The sequence below is a fragment of the Acanthochromis polyacanthus genome, chromosome 17 (genome assembly GCF_021347895.1).
Source record: "Acanthochromis polyacanthus isolate Apoly-LR-REF ecotype Palm Island chromosome 17, KAUST_Apoly_ChrSc, whole genome shotgun sequence".
Taxonomy (NCBI): Eukaryota; Metazoa; Chordata; class Actinopteri; family Pomacentridae; genus Acanthochromis; species Acanthochromis polyacanthus.
Window position 1 is genome coordinate 9,830,348 of NC_067129.1, and position 23,863 is coordinate 9,854,210.

Below are 23,863 nucleotides of genomic sequence, written 5' to 3' on the forward strand. Positions count from 1 at the left end.
GCCTATAATCATATATAAACCATCAAAATGACACTTACTGTTGCTGCTGCTATAGGAGGTTCCAGGTACTGCTGCAGATGGAGGGGAAGCTGAAACAGAGGTACTTGAAGACACCTTCTTTGGAGATGAATTCTTACCTGCAAGTCAAACAAACACCATAAGGGACCAACAGAAGCTGCTGATTATCTTTTCTATCTTCATCCATGCACATTTAAAACAACTATACCATCTGCACTGCATGGAGTGGGATTTCCAATCTTTCCTCCAGTCTCCTCAGCCGACTGCAATATCTCCAAGTCCATCACAATCACCACATGTCTGAAATACAAAAAGTGAAAATAAGGCCAAGCGGGATTACATGCAGCAAACAGAGAAAAATAGGGGTGGGGAAAGAAAGGAACAAAGGAGGAAGACATGCCTGCCATCTGCCAATGTGTTGATGATGATCTTCTTCAGCAAACACACACAGTTTGGTACCAGGAGGTTCTGCTCTATCAGATAGTTCAACTGCGTGGCCAGAATGACAGCTACAAACACAAAAACATGCATGATAACACCTTCTGTTAGGCTGTTTTCATCTTCATCACAACTCCTCACCAGCTGGATCCCCCAGAAGCCAATTCTATATCCAGTTCTTTGTGCATATGCTCCTTTTACGTTCTATCTTTAAAAAAAAAAAGCAGGTACATTTCACTGTTAAGTAGAAAACTTAAGACTATTTGCCACTTTAACATCACACGATTACCCTGGAAGGCCGTACGGTATTGTCTGAATGGCACTAAACTTTCCTAATCAAAATGAACATTAAACAGAGGTTATAGTCTTTGGAGACCCTGACCTCCACGTCACCCTTAGAAGAAACTACTTTGGGTGCCTTCAAAAAACATGGGAGTGATCTTTGGCAACACTTTTTTATTACATTTGACAAATAAGTGCAGTTTTAAGCACGACTTTCACTCAGCTCAGAGTTCTTAGAAAGGCCAAGCATTTTCTCTCCTTCTGTAACTTTGACAGGGTCATTCACACCTTTATTTCATCCGCCGCTACAGTTTTTACTCACATCTCAACAACACTTGTCTCTCGTCTTTTGCCAAAACTGAATTCTCTGCATGATTAGATTTATTTAAAATTCATTTTAATAGAACATTGCTAGTTTTAAAGTATTCAAATGGGTTAACAACTCCCTACTGCTATGATTTTCTAACTTTGCACGCTTCCAAAGGATCCCTGAGGTCTACTGATCAGAGCCCCTGCTTGTCTCATGGTCCAGATTAAGCCATAGAAGAGATGTGGCCTTTGTAGTGGCTGCAACTTACGGCTTCACATCAGGATCTCACAGTTGACATTTTCAAAACCTGTTTGAAAACCCAGTTTTATTCTTTGGGTTTGAAACCAGTCAGAGTTTCGACATTTGCTTTAACTTGTGTTGTTCTAGTGTTTGATTTTTACATTTTTTTTAGGATTGTTCTTAATTTGTCCTGCACTTTAGGTTAATGTCCCCTGACCTGACCTGACCTGACCAAGCTTGACAATAGATACCATATGTTACTCGTCACTGGCACTTGATTTTCTTCTGAACTGCAAATTCTCTTGCCCTGCTGTTTCACAATATGAGCTATGATATTACATGAATTTATCATAGCGCTCTTTTTGCTTTGCTTGTTAGTACAATATCATGACCGATCCAAACTGCATCCAGTTTCTGTAAGATACTCACATGACAAAGAGTGCTGACCATCACTCATCATAAGCCGGAACCTGGGTGAGGCTGAGGGCGCACCGATCTGACGGATGCTCTGACAAACACAGGGAATGAAGGATCTCATGAGCAAAACAAAAAAAATCTCATCATGCTCGATACTGTACAGCTAATAAGTCCATGAAGACACATTAATATAATTTATTCAACTACTTTGTGGGCACAGAACAGCAGTAAACTATAACACATTATATTAAAAATAACTATATAAGCACATTGCAATTATTTAAATTCTGAGGTTGATATTACATTTTCTTTTTTGGTCATTTTGCTGTTTGTTAAATGTATAATGACAGCACAGATAAAAACAAGAAATGCATGCAGACACTGAGTAACTGCTAGTTTTAGAGCAGGATAGAGCTACTGAGCATGTCGGTTCAGCATCAACGCATGCTGCTACAACTTTTTTTGCTTCCTGATACAAAACAAAACTTGCATGGTTCTAATCTTCACTGATTAATCTACAGTAGAAATCTGTCTCACAGAACATAACTTTTGAGGGTTCTTGGTTGCACATTTTTGAAATTTTTTTCGAATTTGGAGGCTGCACATGTGCACAGCAAAATATGCCAAAAAAAAGGGAGGAAAATACACTGGAATGGAAGATAAGATTGCATAAACAAATGAAATGGTTGCATGGAAATATTTTTGGCTATTTAAATCAGCAGCAGAAAACCACCAGGAAGTAATTTTCACCAAGTCATCCGGTGAAAATTTCTGGATTTTTCATATAGCCACGTACAAACACAGAAAAACTAAATATTGCAATGTCAGCTTCTTATAATATTTTGCAGACCTAGTGTAGGATGTGGGTTTAAACCACACGGTCCCAAAATGTCATAAGACCAATATAACTTCAATATCACAGGTTATTGTAAATGTGCTGTGATCAAAAACACTCCAGAGTTGTGAAAAATCTATCATATTTTGAAATAACATTACAAACAAGACGACATGGTCATCAATATCCCCCGCCACGTGATGTCAAGGAGTCTATATCCAAAATAGTGATCAAGGGCCATAACTATGTTAAATATTATCGCACAGGTCTCATTTTCGAACTTGATCAAGGTGTCCATGGTGTGAAGCTACACACTAAATTTCGTAATCCCAGCTGTAATAGTTTCCGAGAAAAGCTGTCCCCTTCATCTCGGACGAACGCACGGACGGAGGCCAAACTTATCCCCCTTTTCCACTTCGTGGAGGCGGGGGATAATAACATGAATGCGGAGTTTGGTAGTATGATGATAAATACTGTGAGATCCTTTTTTATACAATAGGTTTGTCACAGCTTGTAATTATAATAAAGGTGATGGTAACCCAATAAATGCCAGTATCTTAATATCAAAGTGCACAGAGATTGACTTACCAGCAGCTGCAGCATGGGGTTGTTCACCTCTACACCTTTGAACAGGGCCTGTACAGTAACACACATTGACTTGTTAGTATCTGCTGCCTGACCTCATCCTGTCCAATCACATTATCAAGCAGCTAATGCAATGTTACAGTCCGCTGGACGGTAATGAAGTGGCACTGATCTTGTACCGCCCCTGCAGGTAAACACAAGTGGACAGACACTGCTGCTGTCTCTCTCAAATGTTTAGGAAACAGTGGCCAAGAAACTCTAACCTCATAATGCCAGGTTCTGTGTCAGTAAAGAACCATGCCTGTATTTTTTTCACCCTCATAGAAACTTAATATTACAGTCCTTTTTCCAACAATGGCAAAGTTTAAACAATTTGTTTCGTTGTTGTTTGTACAGCTGTGTAAATCGCGTTAGCTCACAGTGCTAACAGCACTCAGTAAGATAACGCAACATTGCTAAATATCATCCATAAAACATTGAGTCCAAAGAAAAAAAATGCAGGTCAGTCGTATTAATAGTTGTGCTTACTTCAACCGCCCCCTCTGTGAGTCTTACACTCATATTTCCTGTGTGAAGTTGTTCTCAAAATCGGCAGACTTCGGCTTTTCTTATGCGTGGTTCACGGTAAAGGTATGGAATTTATCGCGAGAACAGCGAGGCAAACGAGACTTTCGAAATAACTATGAAAAGTTGCGTCAATGTGCTGCGTTTATGCCTTCAAAATAAAGGTGCAGAGGACATTCACTGGAGTATAATAGTGATTTGAGGTTCTGTACTTGTTTCTATTTTTTCAACTACTTTGGACATCTATTCTACCAAGACAAATGCAGTACTTTTTATTCCACCGCATTTATTTTAAAGTTTTACTCATCTTCAAAGGAAAAAAAAATACAGTATGTCTGTAGAATAAATGTTACATTTCTAAAATCATAGTGACAATTTGCTCAGTCTCTACCAGTTGCAACAATTAAGCAAAAAAAAAAAAAAAAAAAAAAAAAGAGCATAACACATGAATTGCATTTTAACAGGTGCTCTTCTTTATAATTTACTATATAAATATCTAAAGTACAAACTAACAAAATAGGAGCTTACTCTAGACTTACATGTAGCTATGATTAGAAATAAGAACACATTTGAAATATGTCAATATGAAAATTAATGTTAAAAGCACACTGCCAATCATGCATTAACCAAGCATTGACAGCAATGTGAGAATAATAATAAAAAATGAATATAAGTTGTGGATTTTTAAAGATAATCAAATTGGATTTAATTCATATAAAGAAACACCAAATGAGTGTGTTCACAAGGTAATAAAGGGCTTTTAATTGAGATTTTCTTGGGCTGCACTAAGGTGTGACTTTTATTTTGAAAGCAATTGCCAGAAGCGCTTTTCTGATCCGCGCTGACTTGACAGAGGAGCTCTGACCACAGACAGTGGGGGACTAGGTGTGAGCAGGCGTGAAACAGTTTCAAAACAAACCCAGAAGTGTCCTCTGCTGCTGCTGTGGGTGTATGAGGAGAGCCATGCGGTTTGGTTGTAGTTCATGATGGATCTTCCGTGTGTTCGGTGGCACGAACACGTTGCACAGAAATGGGCCGGACTGGACCCGGAGCTACAGGAACAGTTTACATACCTGCGAGAAATAGATGATGTCTTTAAATATGCTTTAGGACTGACAACGTGAGTAGCTAGCTAAATGCTGTAGGCCCATCTAATCAGTCTGACACTAAATAACTGGATGTATTAAAGCAGTAAAATATATTTAAATCTGAATCTGTTGACTAACAACTAGAGGATACTGCCATGTAACAGAGGCTTGTACCCGTTTGCTTTACGCATTGTCCAGAGTGAATAAACTCCATAATTAGTTTGCTTTATGTTGTCCATAAGTTCATATCTTTAAATATGATTCTGGTTAGTTTCTAATCACATAGGGTTTCTTCTGTTTCTGCATGTTCTTTAATGGTTTCTTTATGTTTTCCAGCCAGGATGATGTGGACTTTGTGCAGTCAATCTCTGCAGAACATTCAGTACAGAAGGACTCAGATGAAGCAGCCAAATGCAGGGAGAGGGGTAACTCCAGCTTCAAGACTAGAAACTACACCGAAGCTGCTCTGCACTACTCACAGGTAAAGACAATTAAAATAGTATTGGTTTGTATAATATTAGCCAGGAAATACAGGCACTTTGATATTAATGTATACTGAACAAATATATAAACAGCAGCTTGTAGTATTTTTTTTTAAAGCCTAGCGACATCACAGAAGCATTTGGCATCTTTACAACAGAATGGACGTGATGAAACAACCACTATATTGGAAGTGATAATGACCAAAGTCAGGATCATGTTGTTGAACACGTCCATCCAGAGCTGTGTGAATTTGTTTTAGACGACAAATGGTGGAGTTGTAGACATGTAAGTGTCTGGCTGTGGTCGTAACTGAAATGCCAGCATCCAGCATCCAGTAACCTGTTCTCATCCTCCACTTGTCACCTGTGGCATTTGAATTTTAAGGTGGCCTTTAATAGTAATAGGAGTGAAGGGCCTGAAAGCATGCTGATTTGCATACTGCAAAATCCAAACTGATGTAGTAAGACATCTTGGTATTTTTGGTATTTTTAACACTCTATGGACATATTAGGACATATTCATACTTTTTCTGGTATACTATGTGGCATGGTAGGGATAGTGGAATGTACATATGGTCTCTTTTGTGCATAAGCGGCTACACTGAACCCATTTCTAACCATAACAACAGAAATGACATTTGAAACTTTATCTCTATCCCAGAAAATAACACCATTTGCAAGCTGCGTTTATGTTTTTGTTCAGTGTAGTGGTAGTTCTGATGCAGTGTAAAGGTTACTAAGTACTAATGAGTAATTATTCATCAGATAGTAGTGCAAAAACGCAAGTACAGCAGTAGTACTTAAACGTGGCATGCATCCCAGTCCTAATTATCATGCATCAACACCCAGCTTCTCTGTCTCCTGTCATGACAGGGCATATGTTTCGCTCCCCAAAGTTCGGAGCAGCTGTCGTTGTGCTACGCCAACCGCTCTGCAGCGCTCTGCCATCTGCAGGACTATCAGGTGAGACTGTGCCATCTCCAGCAATTAAAAGATGTGTTCATCATTAAAGCCCATTTTAACCACCTCTGCCTGGTTGTTGACGGAAAATGGGCCTGAAGGTGTTGAACAAATGGTGTCATTACGTGATTAATTTGAATAACACTTGACTGGAAGAATCCTGCAGGGGACATTTCTGCAGAATTTATGTAGCCAGAGTGTTCACATACAAATAGATGATGATCTGCAACAACACATTTTATAAGGTTTCACTTGTATCATCAGCATTAATTGCCCAAGTACATTCCCCACTATGACACTCTGGTAAGGAGCCTTTCCAAGAACCAGTGAATTATCGGTGAGAGATTACCGTCAATATTCAGATAGTTTCGGAACCACTGACTCATCTTCTATAATGGCTCGTCTAATTGAAGTCTGTCGTCCTCATGATTAGCTGATTGACTCAACCTTGTTTCGCTAATTTCTTCTCCTCTAATAAAGTGAGTGAGACGCAGCCATTCACGTGTTATTTCTGCAACTTGTGCAGGGCATGATGACTCTACACAGGACATCCGGTTATTAAGTGGCCTTTGGAAATGTCACAATGTTCGCTCCTCACTTCAGATTTTCAAGCACTGGCTTGGTAGGGGAAAGTAATTATGTACATTCACTAATTCCTGTGCTTAAGTAAAACTTCCAGGTACTTAACTTGAGGATTTCTAATTTATGCTGCTTTATAATTCCACCCCATTACATTTCAAAGGGAAGCATTGCACTTTAGCCTCCACATCATAAGTCTGACAGCTTTAGTCGCTTTTAACATAAAGTTTTTACACAATGAATAATACAACAAACCTGTAAAATACAACATCGTTAAAGATTAAAGCCGTGGTTTTTAAAACTTTTTGGCTTCTGATACAATAAAAAAAAAAATCAGTGTGTAATCTGGAGCACATTTCAGATGTTTTTGAGCTGTTAACAGTTCTACCAAGTAGGGATTTTTCCTCCTAAACGTCTCACATGGTTTCAATTTAATAAATGTTCAGATGACTCAAAGATTAGGGAAAAAGTCCAAAGACTAAAAGCAGATTTGCGGATCAGGACTTTACTCTTAGCTCTCCCATGAATCCTGTCGACCCCTTCGATTTATCTGCTGTTCTTGAACATAAAAGTGTATATAAAGTAGTTGAAAGTAGCTCCACCTGCAGCAGCTACAACAGTAACATGCTGCTGACACACACATGCATCACTATTAATAATGTGATGTTGTCAGACCGGTACTTTTACTTGAACACTTTAGCTACATTTGCTAATTATACTCACATGCCTTGAAATGTGTAAATATTGTATATTAAATTTAGAGCATTTAATGTTAATTAAAGATAAAAATGGCAGTGAAGCTTACTTCCCATGAAAAACCTTGTAGCAGCTTATGTAGCATGGGAAACTCCTACCTAAGCTTTCGCACTGGATTGACTTTAAGTTTCTTGCACCAGCCACAAGTTATCCCAGCTTATCTGTCTTCTTTAGTGTACAACAAAAAAGGCTTTAATATTGCTTTCTCAAGTCAGTGTCTCTTGGTTTATATTAGCTAAATCACAGACTTTATTAGTCTGTAAGTCTGCTTGCAATCTTGGATTTCACAGTGGCTCACATGTCGGTGTTTCTGTTTCCCTCAGGAATGCCTTGATGACATTGACAGAGCCCTGAGGAACGGCTACCCCTCTCATCTTTTACACAAACTGCAGGACCGTCGCACACTGTGCCTCGAACGCCTCTTTGTTAAAGCAAAAGAGGATGATCACAGTCCTGCCTCCAAGAATCATGAAGGTCCAGGCAGAGTGAAAGCACCATCTGTTGGGCCTCTCACTTTTGGGATTTGTCCTCAAGCTGTTGTTGGCTCCAGCGTGGAAAAAGGTCGACACCTGGTGGCGGTGGAGAGAATAGTAGCCGGGCAGGAGATCCTCGCTGACAGGCCGTACAGCTGTGTCCTCATACCGGGCATGGAGGAGGTGAAAGGGAAGGGAGGAAGGCAGGGCACGGGGAGGGAAGTGTTTGGAACCGAGTGCAGGCGCTGCCACCGGTGTTTGGCTGAAACACTGAATCCTGTGCCATGCGAGGGGTGCAGCTACAGCCGATACTGTTCGACCGGCTGTCAGCAGGAAGCCTGGGAGGAACATCACCGCTGGGAGTGTCCGCTGGGAGCAGATCTGATGGTGATGGGTGTGATGTCACAGCTCGCTCTGAGGGTAACGCTAAAAGCAGGATTGAAAGACATCCAAATGGCAAGAGAGCCAATCAGAGGCGAGCAGAAGAAGTCAGTGCTCAGCCTTGTTCATCATGACTCCAGTGATTCCAAACAATCACATCAACCTGATAGTTCTGTTTTATACTACGGGGATTCTTACATGAGTGTGTTTCACTTACTGCACCACATGAATCAGCACAGCCCCAGACTGTGTTTCCTGTATGCTGTCACTGCAGCAACACTCTACCTGAAGCTGAGCGGAACAGGACCTCCTCCTGCGTCTTGGAGTCGTAGTAAACCCTCAGCGGCAGGAATCCAGTCAGAGCACGAACCAGACGAGGAGGGAGGCGATGCGGATTGGAGCTCAGAGCAGCTGGGAAGTGCAGTTCTGAGGCACATCCTGCAGCTGAGGTGTAACGCCCAGGCCATCGTCACGCTGCAAGACACAGGTGACTCTCTCACAGATCTCCCAAGTGTTAGCACCATGTTTCACATTTAGTTTTGTCACAATTTACAGCTGTTACTGTGTCTCAGAGTCACAAAAATCAAAGCAGAATGTTCCCTCTTTTGATCTCGAGTGTCACATCAATGAAGCGTTTCAGAGAAAAAAGATGGATGACACAACTGCAGATGATTCCACAGGCATGGAGATATATGTTTTTTAAGTGTGACAACATAACAAAACCTCAGCTACAGATTTTCACTGCTATGACTTTGCAGTTTGAATTTTCCTCCTCTCTGCAACATAACCAGTTGTGCAGCCAAATGAGTGAGAATGAAGTCAAAAAAGGAATTTAATCCCTCTGCTTTTGAAGTCTGCAACTAATTGTTCGTTTGTTTTCTGTGTTCATTAATGCGCTAATAATTTTGTGTATTAAGAAATTATTATGTCTGTCTAATGTCAGATAATAGTGCTGGGAATAACCTGACAGACTAATGGCTAGAGCTCATACTTTTCTTTTTCAGCTGTGACTTTCTGATAAAAGAAGGCAACAATACAAAAAAAATCATCTTAAAAAAAAAAGAAACCATCTGAATCTCTCAGGGCCTAAGCTGACACATTTAAACAGTTTGTTCTGTCTGTCTAGGAGTGAAAATGTTTAAAATGTTCAGTTTATTATCATAGACGCTTAAGAAATCCACAAACTTTGACATATAAAAAGTCAGAACCTGTGAATTCAGGGGTTTTATTGTCGCTTAAGAGTGATTTTTAACCATTTTTCTGTGTGTTGTTGATCATTTCTTCTAACTGATTCAGCTCTACAGCAATTTCTATGCTTACACTGCAGCAAAGTCCACTATAGAAGAGGTGCTCTTTAATAACTGCACCTTCAGCTATGAATTTGTTCCAGTCACACAATGAGCTTCAGAGTCTGTTTTCTTTTGCATCTCACAGGAGCGGCAAACTCACCGGTGCAGTCCAGCCGGGAAATTCGCATTGCCACGGCGATATTTCCAACTCTTAGTCTCCTCAATCATTCCTGCTGTCCCAACACCAGCTTGATGTTCAGCACTGGAACGAGTGCTGATCCCTGTGGTTCAGATGTGTCTGCAGACGCCGGTGAAAATGTAGCTGAGCACAAACACGAGGCCCGTGGAGTCACTGTGACAGTCAGAGCAGCCAAAGTCATCACTCCTGGACAAGAGATCCTACACTGCTATGGTGAGATATGAATAAGTTTGTGCTATAAACATCTGCAAGGATCAGAATCATTTTGGTCTGAGAACAGTAGCAGGGTCAATATATAACTGAGGGACTTTTGAAGTCCATGGGATATGTCTTGCATACATTTTTATTAAAAGTAAATAAAAAACTAAGGATTTTATGTTCATTATGAGCATGTCTTTACAACTTCCAGAACTATTTATTATTGAAACAATCACTTATAAATAAAAAATGACTGGATATCACTAAAATATCAACTAAATAACCATCCGAATTTAATAACAACCAATTCTAATTAGCTAAACAATAATAAAATTAGCTTATTCAAAAATTGTTTTGATTGTGTTCTTTTTATTAAGTTGAGGTAATCATGACAGATATTTCTTTTTTGGCAATATATCAAATTTTATATGGAAAAGAACAAATTGTATCTGTGTCCGAGAAATCACTTTCAACTAAGTTCCCCGTTACAAAAACACCTCTTAAGGAAGTGTGTTAATTCCAGATCACATGACCTGCTCCACATGATGTCATTTCCTCCTGAAGGAAAGACTGGCAAGACTCCAAGGCTTTCTGAGTTATTTAATATAAAGTAGTGTGTGAGTCAAGTGTGGATTTATGGCATGTCAACAGGTTTACTACAATACCTCTATAAATAACTTTCAATTTCAATTTTACTGAATTGTATATATAATATTTAGAAGAATCTTTCTCTAAAAATGCCATGTGGTGTTTGGTTATAGACATTCATGTTGATTTTAGGCCTGAAAACAGCAAAAATGTCAACTATGTTACAAAAAATCCCACAATTCTGTATTGACCCAGGTGCAAAGTTCTCACTTACATGACGGATTTGAAATCTCAGAGTGAAATGAACAGTTTATATTTTTAGTTTTTCTAAAAATTGTGGAGATATTTTTTGTCAAAGAACAAATCCCTAAAATATAATTGCAACACTGATATCAAGGGATTATTCAGAAGGGCTTCACTCTCCACTGAAAATAGGTCATTTGCAGCGGGCTTCTGTCACCACTTCATCTTGATTTACACATATCTGATGCTGCTGTAACCAACCATTCACATCTTTCCCCCTCAGGTCCTCATAGCAGCAGGATGGTGACCCAAGAACGCCAGCGACTCCTGCACGACCAGTACTATTTCCTGTGTCGGTGTGAAGCCTGCAGCGTACAGCAGGAGGATGAGGAGGAGGGGGTGGAGGATGGAGGACAGCAGTGGCCGGGTGCTGGAGGCGGTCCACAGGAGTCTGGACTCCTGTGCTGCAAGTGCAAAGGTCTTCTCAAAGTACGGTGTTTTAAAGATGTATTTTAACAAGTAGCCATGATTAATTGCACTATGTGTTTGTGAAATCATCCTTTAGGATTTGAGACATTTTATGTGATTTTCAGAGGAGCGGCGACAAGAGAGAAATCATGTTTCTATGTTCGCGGTCGTCCTGTGGCCATGGTATGTCTTCCTCTGAAGTGAGCCGCAGGCTGCAGGAGATCAGGGTCGACCTGGAGAAAGCTGTGGAGCTCATGGAGAGAGAAAGACCAGGTGCTTGTAACAAAAAACGACATTATAATGTTGATATAACATGCAAATTACAGTAGTCCCTCGCCATATCGCGGTTCACTTTTTACGGTCTCACTGTATCGCAGATTTTTAAATTGCATTTGGTATAGCTGATTTTTTGCTATATCGCGGGTTTTTGCGGCATAGAGTTATTTTTATATATTTATTATTGTGGCGAGCATGTTGAAAATTAACGTTGGAGAAAGGATATCTGTCCTTTCAGCATGCTGCAACTGGTACATGCTTTTATTTTGACACACAGAGAACAACATTATAGAAAAATGTGGCAGGAAGTCATCAAACATAACAACATAACACTTAACCAAACTTACTAGGCTGACTAAACCATAAAAACACAAGCACTAATAACACTGTAACACTAACATAAACCACAATAATGACATTTAAACCTCAAACACCCCAAACTCCCATAGTGCATTGCAGCACAACAGTTCAGTCATAGCGACCAGCCCTGCGACCGCTACATTATTTTAATCATTTTTGCGGTAAAATAAGCATTTTCTAGCCTAAAAAATTGAAAACAATATAGAAAATGCATAAAAAATAATAATTAAAACATATGAAAAGAATATTTAATGGAAATAAAATGTGCAGTGTTCAGCGCTGGGCTCTGATTGGCTCAGCAGTCGTAGCATCAGTCTCCTCTGTCTCCTGCGTATAGCAGCATTCAGCATCTGGCCTTGTCCATTTCACATAGATGTCTGATCACAGTGCATAGTGCTGCTCTGCAGTGTGTGGGGAGGGTTTATAAAACCTGAAAATATATATAAATAATAAAATAAGTAGGGGGTTCTGGAACATAACCCCCGTGATAGATGAGGGACCACTGTATTGTTAAGTATCACTGTCATCTTCTTGCTATTCTACTGCTCTGCCCTCACTAAGACTGACAGTTTTTATCCCAAAGCTGTCATGGCACATAACTCTGTCCAGCTTTGATCACACTGGCCAATATGAGAATGTGATGTGCAATATTTTGATGGACAAACCGCAGTATTCACACAATCATGTGCAATAATAACAACAGGTATCTATACAAGTCCTCCCTTTTGATAGTAGTTTCTACTCTTATTTTATTCTTGTAAATAAAGATTTTACACTGTTATGTATTCTTTGCGCTATTCCTATACTTAATATTTTACTGTTTACTCTTTGCACCCTTACAATTTTGTTGTACCAGTGCAATGACAGTAAAATCATTTGTATTCATACACTCAGGTGAGGCTCTGAAATTGCTGAAAAGGACTCAGTGTCAGTCTGAAGGGATCCTTGCAGAGAAACACCCCCTGCAGGGGGAGCTGGCTGATGCTACAGCCAGAGCATATGCTACAACTGGTGAGAATATTAATGTGTTCATTCCTTTTAAGTACATTTACCTTCACTAAGAGCATTAGGGGGATATATTTGTACTCTATTCTGTTTGTTTTTTAGCAAGATGTCGGCGTATATGTTCATGAAAACCAGGGTAACTTTCTGTTGATCCCCACTAACAATACCAAAGATAAACATTCATCTCTCATTCATTTTTTAATTTTTAATCTCATTTTGGGCGACATCTTGAGAAATACTGCATCTTACATAACATTAACATGAAACCTTTCTTAAAACATGAATAATTAAAACGGAAAATGGCATTAGACTGGTTGAACATGCTACCTTCAAGGAAGGCTAATGGTCTGGTTGTAAAAACACTGAACTAATTGATTTTTTTTTTTAGGATTAGCCGACTTTAATTGTGTGTCAGTGATGGCTCAGTCTGTGCTTTTTCCGCAGTATGTTGCATTTTAACATGTTAAAATGTAAACATTATTTTCCCAAGCAAGAATGTGGCAGCTGAAGGCATATTTTTAAGAAGAAATAACCAAATGCAGGTAGAGCAGCAGAATTTAATAGAGGAGAGTTGGCGGATGAGCAAAGTGATGATTGGCAGCTTGTTGTTGTGATAATCAGCTCGATATGCAGCCAAAGCCAGGAAAGCAATGACAGAATTCTCAGACACCCCGGGGAGTCAAATAAATCATTATGACCCTTAGCTCTGCATCATCAAGACTGGAGTTATTTTTTGGTTGTTTTTTTTTTTCAGTCTTCTTACTGCTTTGTTTCTTTTCTGCTGTCTCTGCAGGTGACTGGAAAAATGCAGCGTCCCATCTGGAGTGCAGCGCTGTAGCTATTGGCTCCCAGTATGGAGAAGACAGCATAGAACTGGGTCGACAGCTCTTCAAATTAGCTCAGCTGCACTTCAACGGGTGAGCAAGTTGCACAAACAGTGAGGGAAATTTTCAGGTCATGCTGGGTTTTTTTTCAACTTCTCATGTTAAACGTGAAGCCGCACCGCTGTTGTGTTTGCTTAAACTTGGGACGCTAAACTTTAGTTCGTCTATCTATCCATCACCTGAACACATTTAACCTGTAGAGGAGGTCAGGGAGAGTCTCATAACTTTTGCGGTTTTATAGTTTTGACTGGCATTTTTAGTAGAAATAACAGCTCTGTGTTTTTTCCCCTCTCCTTCACCCAGCGGTGCCAGAGCCTCGGCCCTCTCTGTCATCCCCAAGGCCAGACGACTCCTCTGCCTTCACTGTGGCCCTCACTGCCATGAATTACAGGAGCTGAAGGCCATGGAGGACTGTCTACGGGGGTAGTTTTAAATAAACACCACAGTGGACTATCATAAAAAAATAATTACAGTTTTGTACGCAGTAAGGCTGATTAAAATATGTGAAATTTTCTAATTGTGGGCCTGTCATTGTTTAAGAAGCAACATGTGCGTCTACACAACTACCAAATGTCCACAGGTACAGATCGAGGATATTCGTAGGTGGCTCACTGACCTCATGGTGTCAGAATGCATCCATCAATAATTTCAATTTCATGCTTCAGTGGTGGTCATGCAGTGTGCAGGCAACTTACCACAAGGTACTTCCAGGTCACATGCGCTTCTATAAACGAAACAGAAGCAAATGTTGGTTTTTAATGATTGTGGATTTTTCTGCCTCTTTTTTTGGAAGCCCAACAAGAAAATGCGTGTACTGTAGCAAGTTAATCAATCTATAAAATCTGCTAATACCCTCAGCTCCTATGTATAGGTAGCCTTCTGACCTTTAGATGGCAGCAGTTATTCACTGACTAATTCAATTTCGTGCTTGAATGGCTGGAAAGCCAGATGTAGCTTTGACTCTTGAACCTACACTGTCCTCCAAGACCTTAAAGTCCTCACAAGTCAGCTCTTTAACCGCATTGGTGTTTTTTCCTCTCTCAACATGTAATCAATTAATAACCGTGTGTGTAAGAGGTGAGGATGAATGAGGTGCAAACACAAGTGTGCTGCATGCTCCTGTAAAGGTTCATTAATTTTTAGTAAGGAGGGGAAGCTCATGTAGAGCAAAGACAATAAACTCTTGATCACAGCTGGACGTCCTGAGGCGCCTGCCAGTTAAACATCACCAGTATCTGGTGGGCAGCCAATCTGACAGATGTGTGCGTACAAGTCAAGGTCAAGACAGAAAACTCAGAGGCAGCTGGAGAAAGCCGCTGATGAGCAGTTTAACAGCGAACTGAAAAAGCTCCATGGGGCAGATATCTGCTGATTATTGTGACGAGAAGGTTGCCACAGGAGGGGAGGAAGTAAAGCCCTTCATGATTTGCAGGGACGAAACTAAGGTCAGCTGTGACTCAAAAAAATAGACACTCTTACAGGGAATATTCAAGTGGGACTTTGCTCTGTCTTTGTTGAAACTTAGGAAACTGAGGGTAGAGCAGCAAATGGACGTTTTTGTCATCTGCTGATTGATCGTTTGTTCAATGAAATATCAAAAAACTATTAGCACAATATCCTACAAAGCGAGATAATGGCACCCAAACTGACATTAATGTCTTGTTTTATCTGACCTGAATATTCATTTGCGACAGTGCAAAGCCGATTATAGCAGATAATAATAATAATAATAATAATAATAATAATAGATAATAGCAGATTCTTATGTTTGTGAATCTTAACCATCAAATGTTTAGCAACTCATTCAGGGACTAATCACTGTGACTAACTAAATCCACCCAAAAGTTTGATGCTACATACTTATTAATCCAAATAAAATCAAATGCAAATATAGCAAACAGAAAATCTGTGCTGCAAACAGAAATCTGCAACTGTACATTCATTTTTCAATAAGTTTGTTTTATTTTGCATTACTGCTGATATTTTGTCGTACAACGGAAGTCCAGACTGTGTGATCTGAATGAACAAAACCATATGTTCATTTTTTTTGTTCAACAAATCTATACAAACAATACAAAACACACCCAAGGATGCAACACTGTCCAGCAACAGTAACTTGATATTGTAACATTAAACTTTCTCATAGCATAAATCATTGAACTGTTGAGTTGAGTAATTCTGAAATACAGTCTGTAGCCACTCCACTGGCAATTTTTTAAAAATTATTTTCAATACCACATCAAATATTCCTAAGCAAACGCTTAAAACTGGTCTTTTTGTACATATCAAGGAAATACACTAATGTGGCTTGACATTCCCAACATAGAGCTAATGAAAACAAAGCTTTCATAATAATGCCAGAAATACATAACTACATTTGATGTTAAAATCCATTAATATTCCTTTACATTACCCCGATGAAAAAACGCAAAAACGCCAAATTTCTCATCTTTTTATGCAAAAGTATGTCATCAAATACCTCAGGTTCTCAAAGCTGTACCTGTGTTTACATTCCCTATGTCTTGGGAAAAAATTCTGTACATCTCTGCTTGTTTTATGTCTTCTGAGCAATTTCTTTTTGTTTGTTTGCTTTGTCTTCCTGTATCTTACGGCTAAGCTTTGTGTGCTTCTATATCATTCAGGAGCCGAGGGAGAAATGTGAGCTCATGTTCAAAAGGATTCACATGAGTAAACCAAATATTGAAAGATAGGGAGAGAGAGAAGCAGCACGAGAAAGGCAAACACAGCCAGGACGAATCAGTCTGCAGACGTCTCCTGGCTGCTGCAGTATCAGATCACGGATTCCCCATTTGACTGTCCAGTGCCATTTGAGGCCATTTCCACTGGCTGTGATCTCGGGCTTATCAGATGTCTTTGTTATACATAATGCAATCAAAAATGGCCAGACCGCAAACAAAAAGCTGTGGCGTGTGTGTTCTGTAACAAGGCCTGCGTCAATATCAGTAACACAGACCGACAGAGTTACTACTAGCTTAGCTGGCCTGACTCAACTTGTCTGCTGTAAGTCGCCTGTTATCAACATTACAACCTCCCCAGCATGAATTATACACACAGTTACCATAACAATGAACTGAAACCTCCAGTCGGAAGGTGTGGTCGGAATGGTGAAGACCAACACTGACTGTGAACTCATCACCCGGCACATTGCATGCTGCTTCAATCATGATCTTTTTCACAGCACATATACATAGAAATAGAATAGCAGAAGAAGCCCATGTACAGTAATAATGCACTTTTGATAGCGGTGTAACGTGGTTTACTTTCATCCCTCACTGGGACATGCAATATCTAACCCCTAAAAAATTTTCTTTGCATATCAAAGTTGCATATTTCCCATAAAAATAAACCCTTCCTGCCTTAAAATAGCTCTACACTGTTCCTGCATCTTTACACTCACCACTGCAGCTCAAGCACACCAGCTCTCTTACAGTTCAGACACTATAAAACTACTCTACACTGCACAGTGGCCAGTTGTAATATTGCAGTAACTCAGCCAGGCATCGGGTCTAAAACATCCATCCATCCATTCTCTATACACCGCTTTATCCTCACTAGGGTTGCAGGGGGTGCTGGAGCCTATCCCAGCTGACTTGGGCGAAGGCAGGGGACACCCTGGACAGGTCGCCAGTCTGTCACAGGGCTACATATACAGACAGACAATCACACTCACATTCACACCTACAGGCAATTTAGAATAGTCAGTTAACCTTTTTTGGACTGTGGGAGGAAGCTGGAGTGCCCGGAGAAAACCCACGCATGCACAGGGAGAACATGCAAACTCCATGCAGAAAGATCCCGGGCTCAGGCTGGGACTCGAACCAAGGATCTTCTTGCTGCAAGGCGAAAGTGTTAACCACTACTCCACTGTGCAGCCCGGGTCTGAAACAAAATCTGAAAAAGAATAATGATGCAAAAAGTCCCACCTTGTAAGCTGATGGGATTGATTTCTTTTAAGTATGAAAACCCAAAAGTCTGAATCAGTGTTTTGGTACACTGTCGTTTCAACTGTGGCATTGACTACTTATTTTGTGCATGATGTGTCTTGTGCTAATATAAAGCACCATATGGACAAGGTAAAAAGCTTGATTTTTACTGGAGGGGGTCTCTAAAGAAACTGAGCCATCATTAAAACACCCATGCTTCCTCTACTGTAATAACGTAAAATGTCCACTGTAGAAAAAAAAGACATACCAGATGGGTGGAAAGTTAAATATAAAAAACAGCATAAAGTATTTTAGTAAGATGTTCTGCCACCAGAACAGCTTCAGCATGCCTTTGCATAAAATCTCCAAGTCTCTAGAACTCTTCTGAAGGGATAAAACACAATTCTTCTAACAGATGTTCCCTCATTTAGTGTTTTAATCATGGCGGTATAAAAAGCTGTCTAACATTTTATTTCAACAGCTCCCATACGTGTTTAGTGTGGCTGAGATCTGGTGTCTGTGAAGGCCATAGTATATGATCAACATCATTTTTATACACAAGTGTATTCATCCCTATGGATTAGCACATTATCATTCTGAAAGAGGGCACTCCAATCAGGTCAGAAATTTTTCATCATAGGATAAAGGTACTGAGTTGACTTTGACTTTGTATAGATTTGCAGGGATCAAGGCTTCAGGTTTTCTCTTTAACTGTCACCCTTTTGTACCTATACAGCAGAAAATATCTTTTTTTTTTTTTAGTTATTTTGTATGAGGTTACTGCAGTGTCCCCCTTAAAAGACAACTTGGCTTGTACCATCACAAACCAACCCAACTTCAAAGCAATACAACTTCTGCCGGGAGACGAATAATTAGATTGTATTAGCACAGAAATTGTGATTTAAAGGTGTATTCCAGAAATGTTCTACAACCCTTCCAAGCTGGGAGGAATGTTAAAAATGTTCAAAACAGTTTAATGATCTAATTTGTCTAATAATTTTGTTTAACATCTGCTTAATGTTTGATGGTAGTTAGCCAATGTTAACATGCTAACATGCGAGCAATACTGGACTCCTCAGATTACAGAAAGCTCCTGCAGAACTTTAGTAAATTTTATACAGCTGTTCTCACATTTCCAATGTATGTTTGTTCTCAGTTTATCTGATCAAATGCCCATTACTTAAAATCACTGTCTTGACGTTAGGGTAAGGGTTAGATAAACTGAGAAACATAGAAACCCAAACAAAAAAGTAAGCAAAGTAGTTAACAGCTAACATTTCAACTCTTTGACAGCTGTTTTTATACTTTAACTCTTCTGAGTTGCTGTTATTGCTGTTGGTTTTCTAATATCTTTGCATTCTGACATACACAGCAAGAAGCCCCTCAGCCTCTCTTTCACCGCTCATTCGTCAACCTGCAGTTCTCGCATACTGATCCCTCTGAAGGGTCTCGTGTTCACCTCTGCCTCCCTCCCTCCCATCCTGATAGTTACATGAGCCCCCTCACCCCTCACTCTGGGAGCTCCAACCCCCTCAAACTCTGCAGTGTCTCCATCTGCCTTCAAGTGGATTCATTCCTTCAGCTAATCTCCACGACGCTCCATCTTTCAGCCTCTACTCTCCACAGCGGAGGAAATCTGATCCATGATGCAGACGATGGTAATGCGGCCGGGCTCATGTAAAAATAAAATCCCCATCGCTCTCTCACGCAGGCAAGGTTATTACCAACTGTTATGAAAATGGCTGACGGTAAATCATAGTCTGAATCAAGACTGAATGTTAAGTGCAATGACAATGATGCATTTAAAACAGATCTCAATTTCTGTCAGGGCAAAAATAGAAACATTCATTAGGTTTTGCTGGCTGCAACTTCAGCACCACAGCTAGAAACAGAGACAGAGAGAGTCTGTGAGTTGAATGTGAATCACAATCAGTGTACTTGAGGGCTGTGGAGAGAGGGGCTAAATTTGGCTCCAGAGGTGTTTACACCGCTGGACAAGGTGAGGGTAAGCTGGGCCGGCAGAGCCACCGGCAATCACTCTCCTAAAAAGCGAGTTCACCTTGCTGGAGCTCAGAAACGCAACTATGAGTAAGCAGATGGAAATATGCAAGGTTAGAGTTTGACTGGCACTTCAATCTGCAGGTGGTGTGGCTCTGGGGACGCTGATGTCGGTCTGTCAGTCAAACACTTTGGTCCTGCTTAGCATCAGCACGTTAGCGCTGTTAATGTGAGCGTGATAGGATCATAGCTCAGAGCAGAGAGCCTCACTTCTTCATTTTCACCTTCCAGCTGGTTTTTGTCATTTAAACCCTCAACCGTTTTCTAAGCGCACATTAACGTGAGTGGGGTTTTTGTTTAGCATAATTTTGATTTCACTGTCATCACATTACCTTAATGAGAGGAGCTGTTGTTGACAAAGTCTGCAGAGGAATGCTTTCTCCCATCCCCTCACGACCGTCTGCTCTCTTGTTATGATGTTCCCAGATATGAAAGCTGAATATTGCTGACATTATTCATCCAACTCCAGGGAGCAATAACCCAGGTGACATACTTGGAACTTCAAAAAAGCAAATAAAATATATTGAAGGGAAAGTCGCCCTTGGGGAAATTTATTTATTTACTTAGTTTATATTCTGTGGTGTCAGCATACCCTTCTGCTGCCTGAGGTACTAAATATGTTAACTGAAAAATAAAGGACCATCAACTCTTTTTCTTTTCTCATAACTGCCATAAAAGTGTGTTTATCTGACAAGCTAATAATAATTTTAGAAGAAGGGTATGTTTACTTCCATTTCGTGTGTGTTTGATGAAACGGTAGCCTGGCAGAGTCCGGCTCGGCCTTCGAAAACCTTCTCACAGATAACCGCAGATCTATCTTGTCGTAAGGGGTGAAAGCTAAGAATAGGTCCTTCTTTCACTACTCTCCAGATAAAAATAATGACCTCTCCTTTTTAATTTGCTCCACTAATAAATGTAAGATAATCTCCTCCTCCTCCTTGTCCATCTTCTCTCCTTTTCTCTGCAAATGTCCCGCTCTGCTCTCCGCTGTAATGGCAGGAGTATTTTCAGCACCGTGGAGGAACGTGGATGGATGATGAGGCCATTTACCCCAATGACTGCTCAAGCTTCTCATTCATCAGTTTCCCCTCCCTGTAATGTAATGCGATCCTTTATTCCTCTTCATAGGGAAATTTCCTTCTCACTTTCTCCCCTCACAAGAAGAGGATCAGCAACAGAGAAGGTGTCACATTCAAGGACACTCAACTTGAGGAGGGATAATAGGGGTAATTGGGCTCATAAAAAATACACACTTATCATTGCCGAAAGTTGAAGGTGCTTTTTTCCCCACAAAATTCTAATTCTAACAATTTCTACAGGAATGTTATTTAATTATCTGGTAGCAGTAGTGGAAGAAGTACTCAGATCTTTTATTTACCACGACAGTGTTCCCCATTAAAATCCTTAATTTAAAGTCCTGCACAAGAAAATGTACATATTTATTACAAGCAGGATGCATTCAAAGTATCAAAGAGAGAAGATGTCTCTTGTGACTGATATATGGTTATATGTGGCATTAAGAGTACATTTATGCTGATGGATCAATGTGTGAGCAGCATTTTACTTTTGCAGCTTTAAATGCAATGCTTCCTCTGTAGTGGAGGAGAAGTTTTAAGCAGAAAGTAAGAAAACCTCAAAATGTGCAGCAGTTGAGCAAATGTTCCGTAGCTCATTTCCGCTATTATTTGATGGCCACTAACTTCTTTCACCACAAAGTCCTCACGATCTCACATCGCACGTCTCAGCAGCTACGCAAACATCAATTATTGAATAAAAGAGAGGTGAGAGCGCTGCACTCTCTGCCCGTTTGTCCAGTAGTTCTTTGTGGAAAGTTCACCCTGACCGTGGGTAGGAATGATGAAGAGTCTAGTCACTGATGAATGGAGGGTGCCATGAGTCTGATTGCCCAGCACTGCCAAGCATAAATATGGGCTCTTTACTTTGCCCACTTCAGGGCAGCCTGATGACAGGAGTCTGCTCATGGAGGGATTTTGAGGGAGTGATGCTGTCAGTCAGAATGAAAATGCCTATATACAGCTCTCCTCTGAAAACAATGCTGTTCAATTACTCTGTTTGTCCTTTCTATAAGCCATGTAGCTACATTTGGATAACCAAGTGGTGATACATTACGTAAAGATTAGGTTTTAACACACTGACACTTGATTATCTGATGGCCTCTACAAGCTCTGGAAACTTGAACTCTTAACTTTAACCAAACTCAAAACTAAACTCTGACCCTGACCCAATGTTAATCCTGACCCTGGGCTTAAACTGGACATCAAACACCCGCTGAACTCTTATCACAGCACTTTATCATCTCAGAGCACACAGACATTTTACTGACACCTCATTGCCGCGCGTTTGCAAGTTGAATATCAGCATGGCACCACTGTATCTAAACAGAAAGTGACCAAAAATATACCAATAAGAGAAAGAAAGAAAACATGATGCAGTATAGTTCAGTCTAGTTCTGAAAGAGGATCTGCCAGCACTCTGACTGATTAACCCCTTCTAACAGGACTGGCGCCAGGCCAGCGTCTTGCCCTGACTCAGGCAGTTGATTCACTTTCCAAGGTGTTACTGATACACTTCACCCTTCAGCGGGAGTGTCTTAACTGCCATGGAGGTCTCAGTGACAGCGAGAAGGACAAACAGCGGTCACCTGAACATCAGATATCAACTGTTTTGTAATTCAATCTAAATAGAGACATTGCAAGCCAAGTATCAATATCATTTGTTTGTTATGTGACCATTAGAAACTCAATGTTCATTACGGACCAGAAGGTGATGTAAATTAATCTGAATGGCAGCAGGAGGTGTTATTATTGTGTAATAATATCAGTTTAAAGCCATCAGGATGTTGAGTCAAGTCCACAGATCTGAACATATTCGCGACTACGCAACATGAATAAGCCAAGTGGCACTTAAATTGGTATTGGAAGGACTACAAAAACAGTTTGGACCTGTGCAATGTCATTTAACTCTGAAGGACTCTTGGGTGTCGCTTATGCACTTTGTAATTTAATCTTAATATCTCTTGGGAGGTCAAGTATCCGCAACAATTGATTGTTACTTGATCGTTACATAATCAGAGCTCTTGAACTTGGAAGAATCTGATCTTGGCCACTCGCTGAACTATTAATTTCCAGATCATATTGCGCTCAGACTCCAAATCTTAAGAGTTTGAAGACTATGGATTACCCATGAGTGAATGTGATACATCGCATGAAAGTGCATTAAAGTACGGCAAGATAAGACTGCGATGTGAAAAATGATGAATTTATGCATGACTGTAAGATTTGAAAGCATCCTTCATCTGAAACCCTAGATATACATTTTTATTATCTACAGCATATTTGATGGACAAGTGAGACAGTTAATGGAATATTATATGTATTATTATATTATTTAAATCAATTGTTTTGTGTTGCATAATAATATAATACATAAAACTATACACAAAGATGACAAGTGATGAAGACTAACTTGAATTTCTACATATTTATAATCCTCTCATGTTAGCATCAGTTCTTGTTTTCTGACTACTAATGCTTTAACTAGAAAGATAATACTGGATGTTCCATTAGGCACATTTTCCCACAAATTATCTTTCGTGTGAGACAGCATACTCCTCTCTTAGGTGCAGTTGTGCGCCTGTTTGGGTTTTATCATCTTATAATATGACACAAACTCAGCGATCACTACCGTTTTCCGCTTTGGGCCTGCCGAGTGATCAGCAGCCACAGCTATCTCTTCTGACTGAATGATTTGACTTTGTGTGGCCGGTTGAATCTGTCTGGCTACGGCTCACTCCATTACAAGTCTAAATGACTAATTAATGGTCCCGGGACAGGTGACACCAACTCCTCAAGATCCATTTACGCCCCCATCCTCACAGGGCTCCGCTGCACTTCTTCACTTCCCCCTCCCCACCCTCCATCCC

At 40.2% G+C, this 23,863-nt stretch overlaps 2 protein-coding genes across 3 annotated transcripts in view; one reads left to right on the plus strand and one right to left on the minus strand.

Moving 5' to 3' along the window:
• The window catches only part of LOC110953178 (replication protein A 70 kDa DNA-binding subunit-like), a 46,563-nt gene extending 42,780 nt beyond the window's left edge, over positions 1-3,783 (minus strand). For both annotated transcript variants that reach the window (XM_022197048.2, XM_022197047.2), the window contains exons 1-6: positions 3,654-3,783; positions 3,129-3,176; positions 1,718-1,796; positions 419-527; positions 227-318; positions 39-137 (exon numbers count right to left, since the gene is read on the minus strand). In XM_022197048.2, the coding sequence (XP_022052740.2) occupies positions 39-137; positions 227-318; positions 419-527; positions 1,718-1,796; positions 3,129-3,176; positions 3,654-3,686 (460 nt within the window). In that variant the 5' untranslated portion in view covers positions 3,687-3,783. The remainder of the gene's footprint in view (positions 1-38; positions 138-226; positions 319-418; positions 528-1,717; positions 1,797-3,128; positions 3,177-3,653) is intronic.
• A 762-nt stretch (positions 3,784-4,545) lies between these two features.
• smyd4 (SET and MYND domain containing 4) lies at positions 4,546-14,435 on the plus strand. Its single transcript, XM_022197049.2, has 10 exons — positions 4,546-4,809; positions 5,114-5,258; positions 6,133-6,222; positions 7,878-8,895; positions 9,843-10,109; positions 11,209-11,414; positions 11,519-11,666; positions 12,924-13,040; positions 13,828-13,951; positions 14,222-14,435. The coding sequence occupies exons 1-10, from the start codon at positions 4,673-4,675 to the stop codon at positions 14,343-14,345; spliced, it is 2,376 nt and encodes a 791-aa protein (XP_022052741.1). The 5' UTR covers positions 4,546-4,672; the 3' UTR covers positions 14,346-14,435.
• The last annotated feature ends 9,428 nt before the right edge of the window (positions 14,436-23,863 follow it).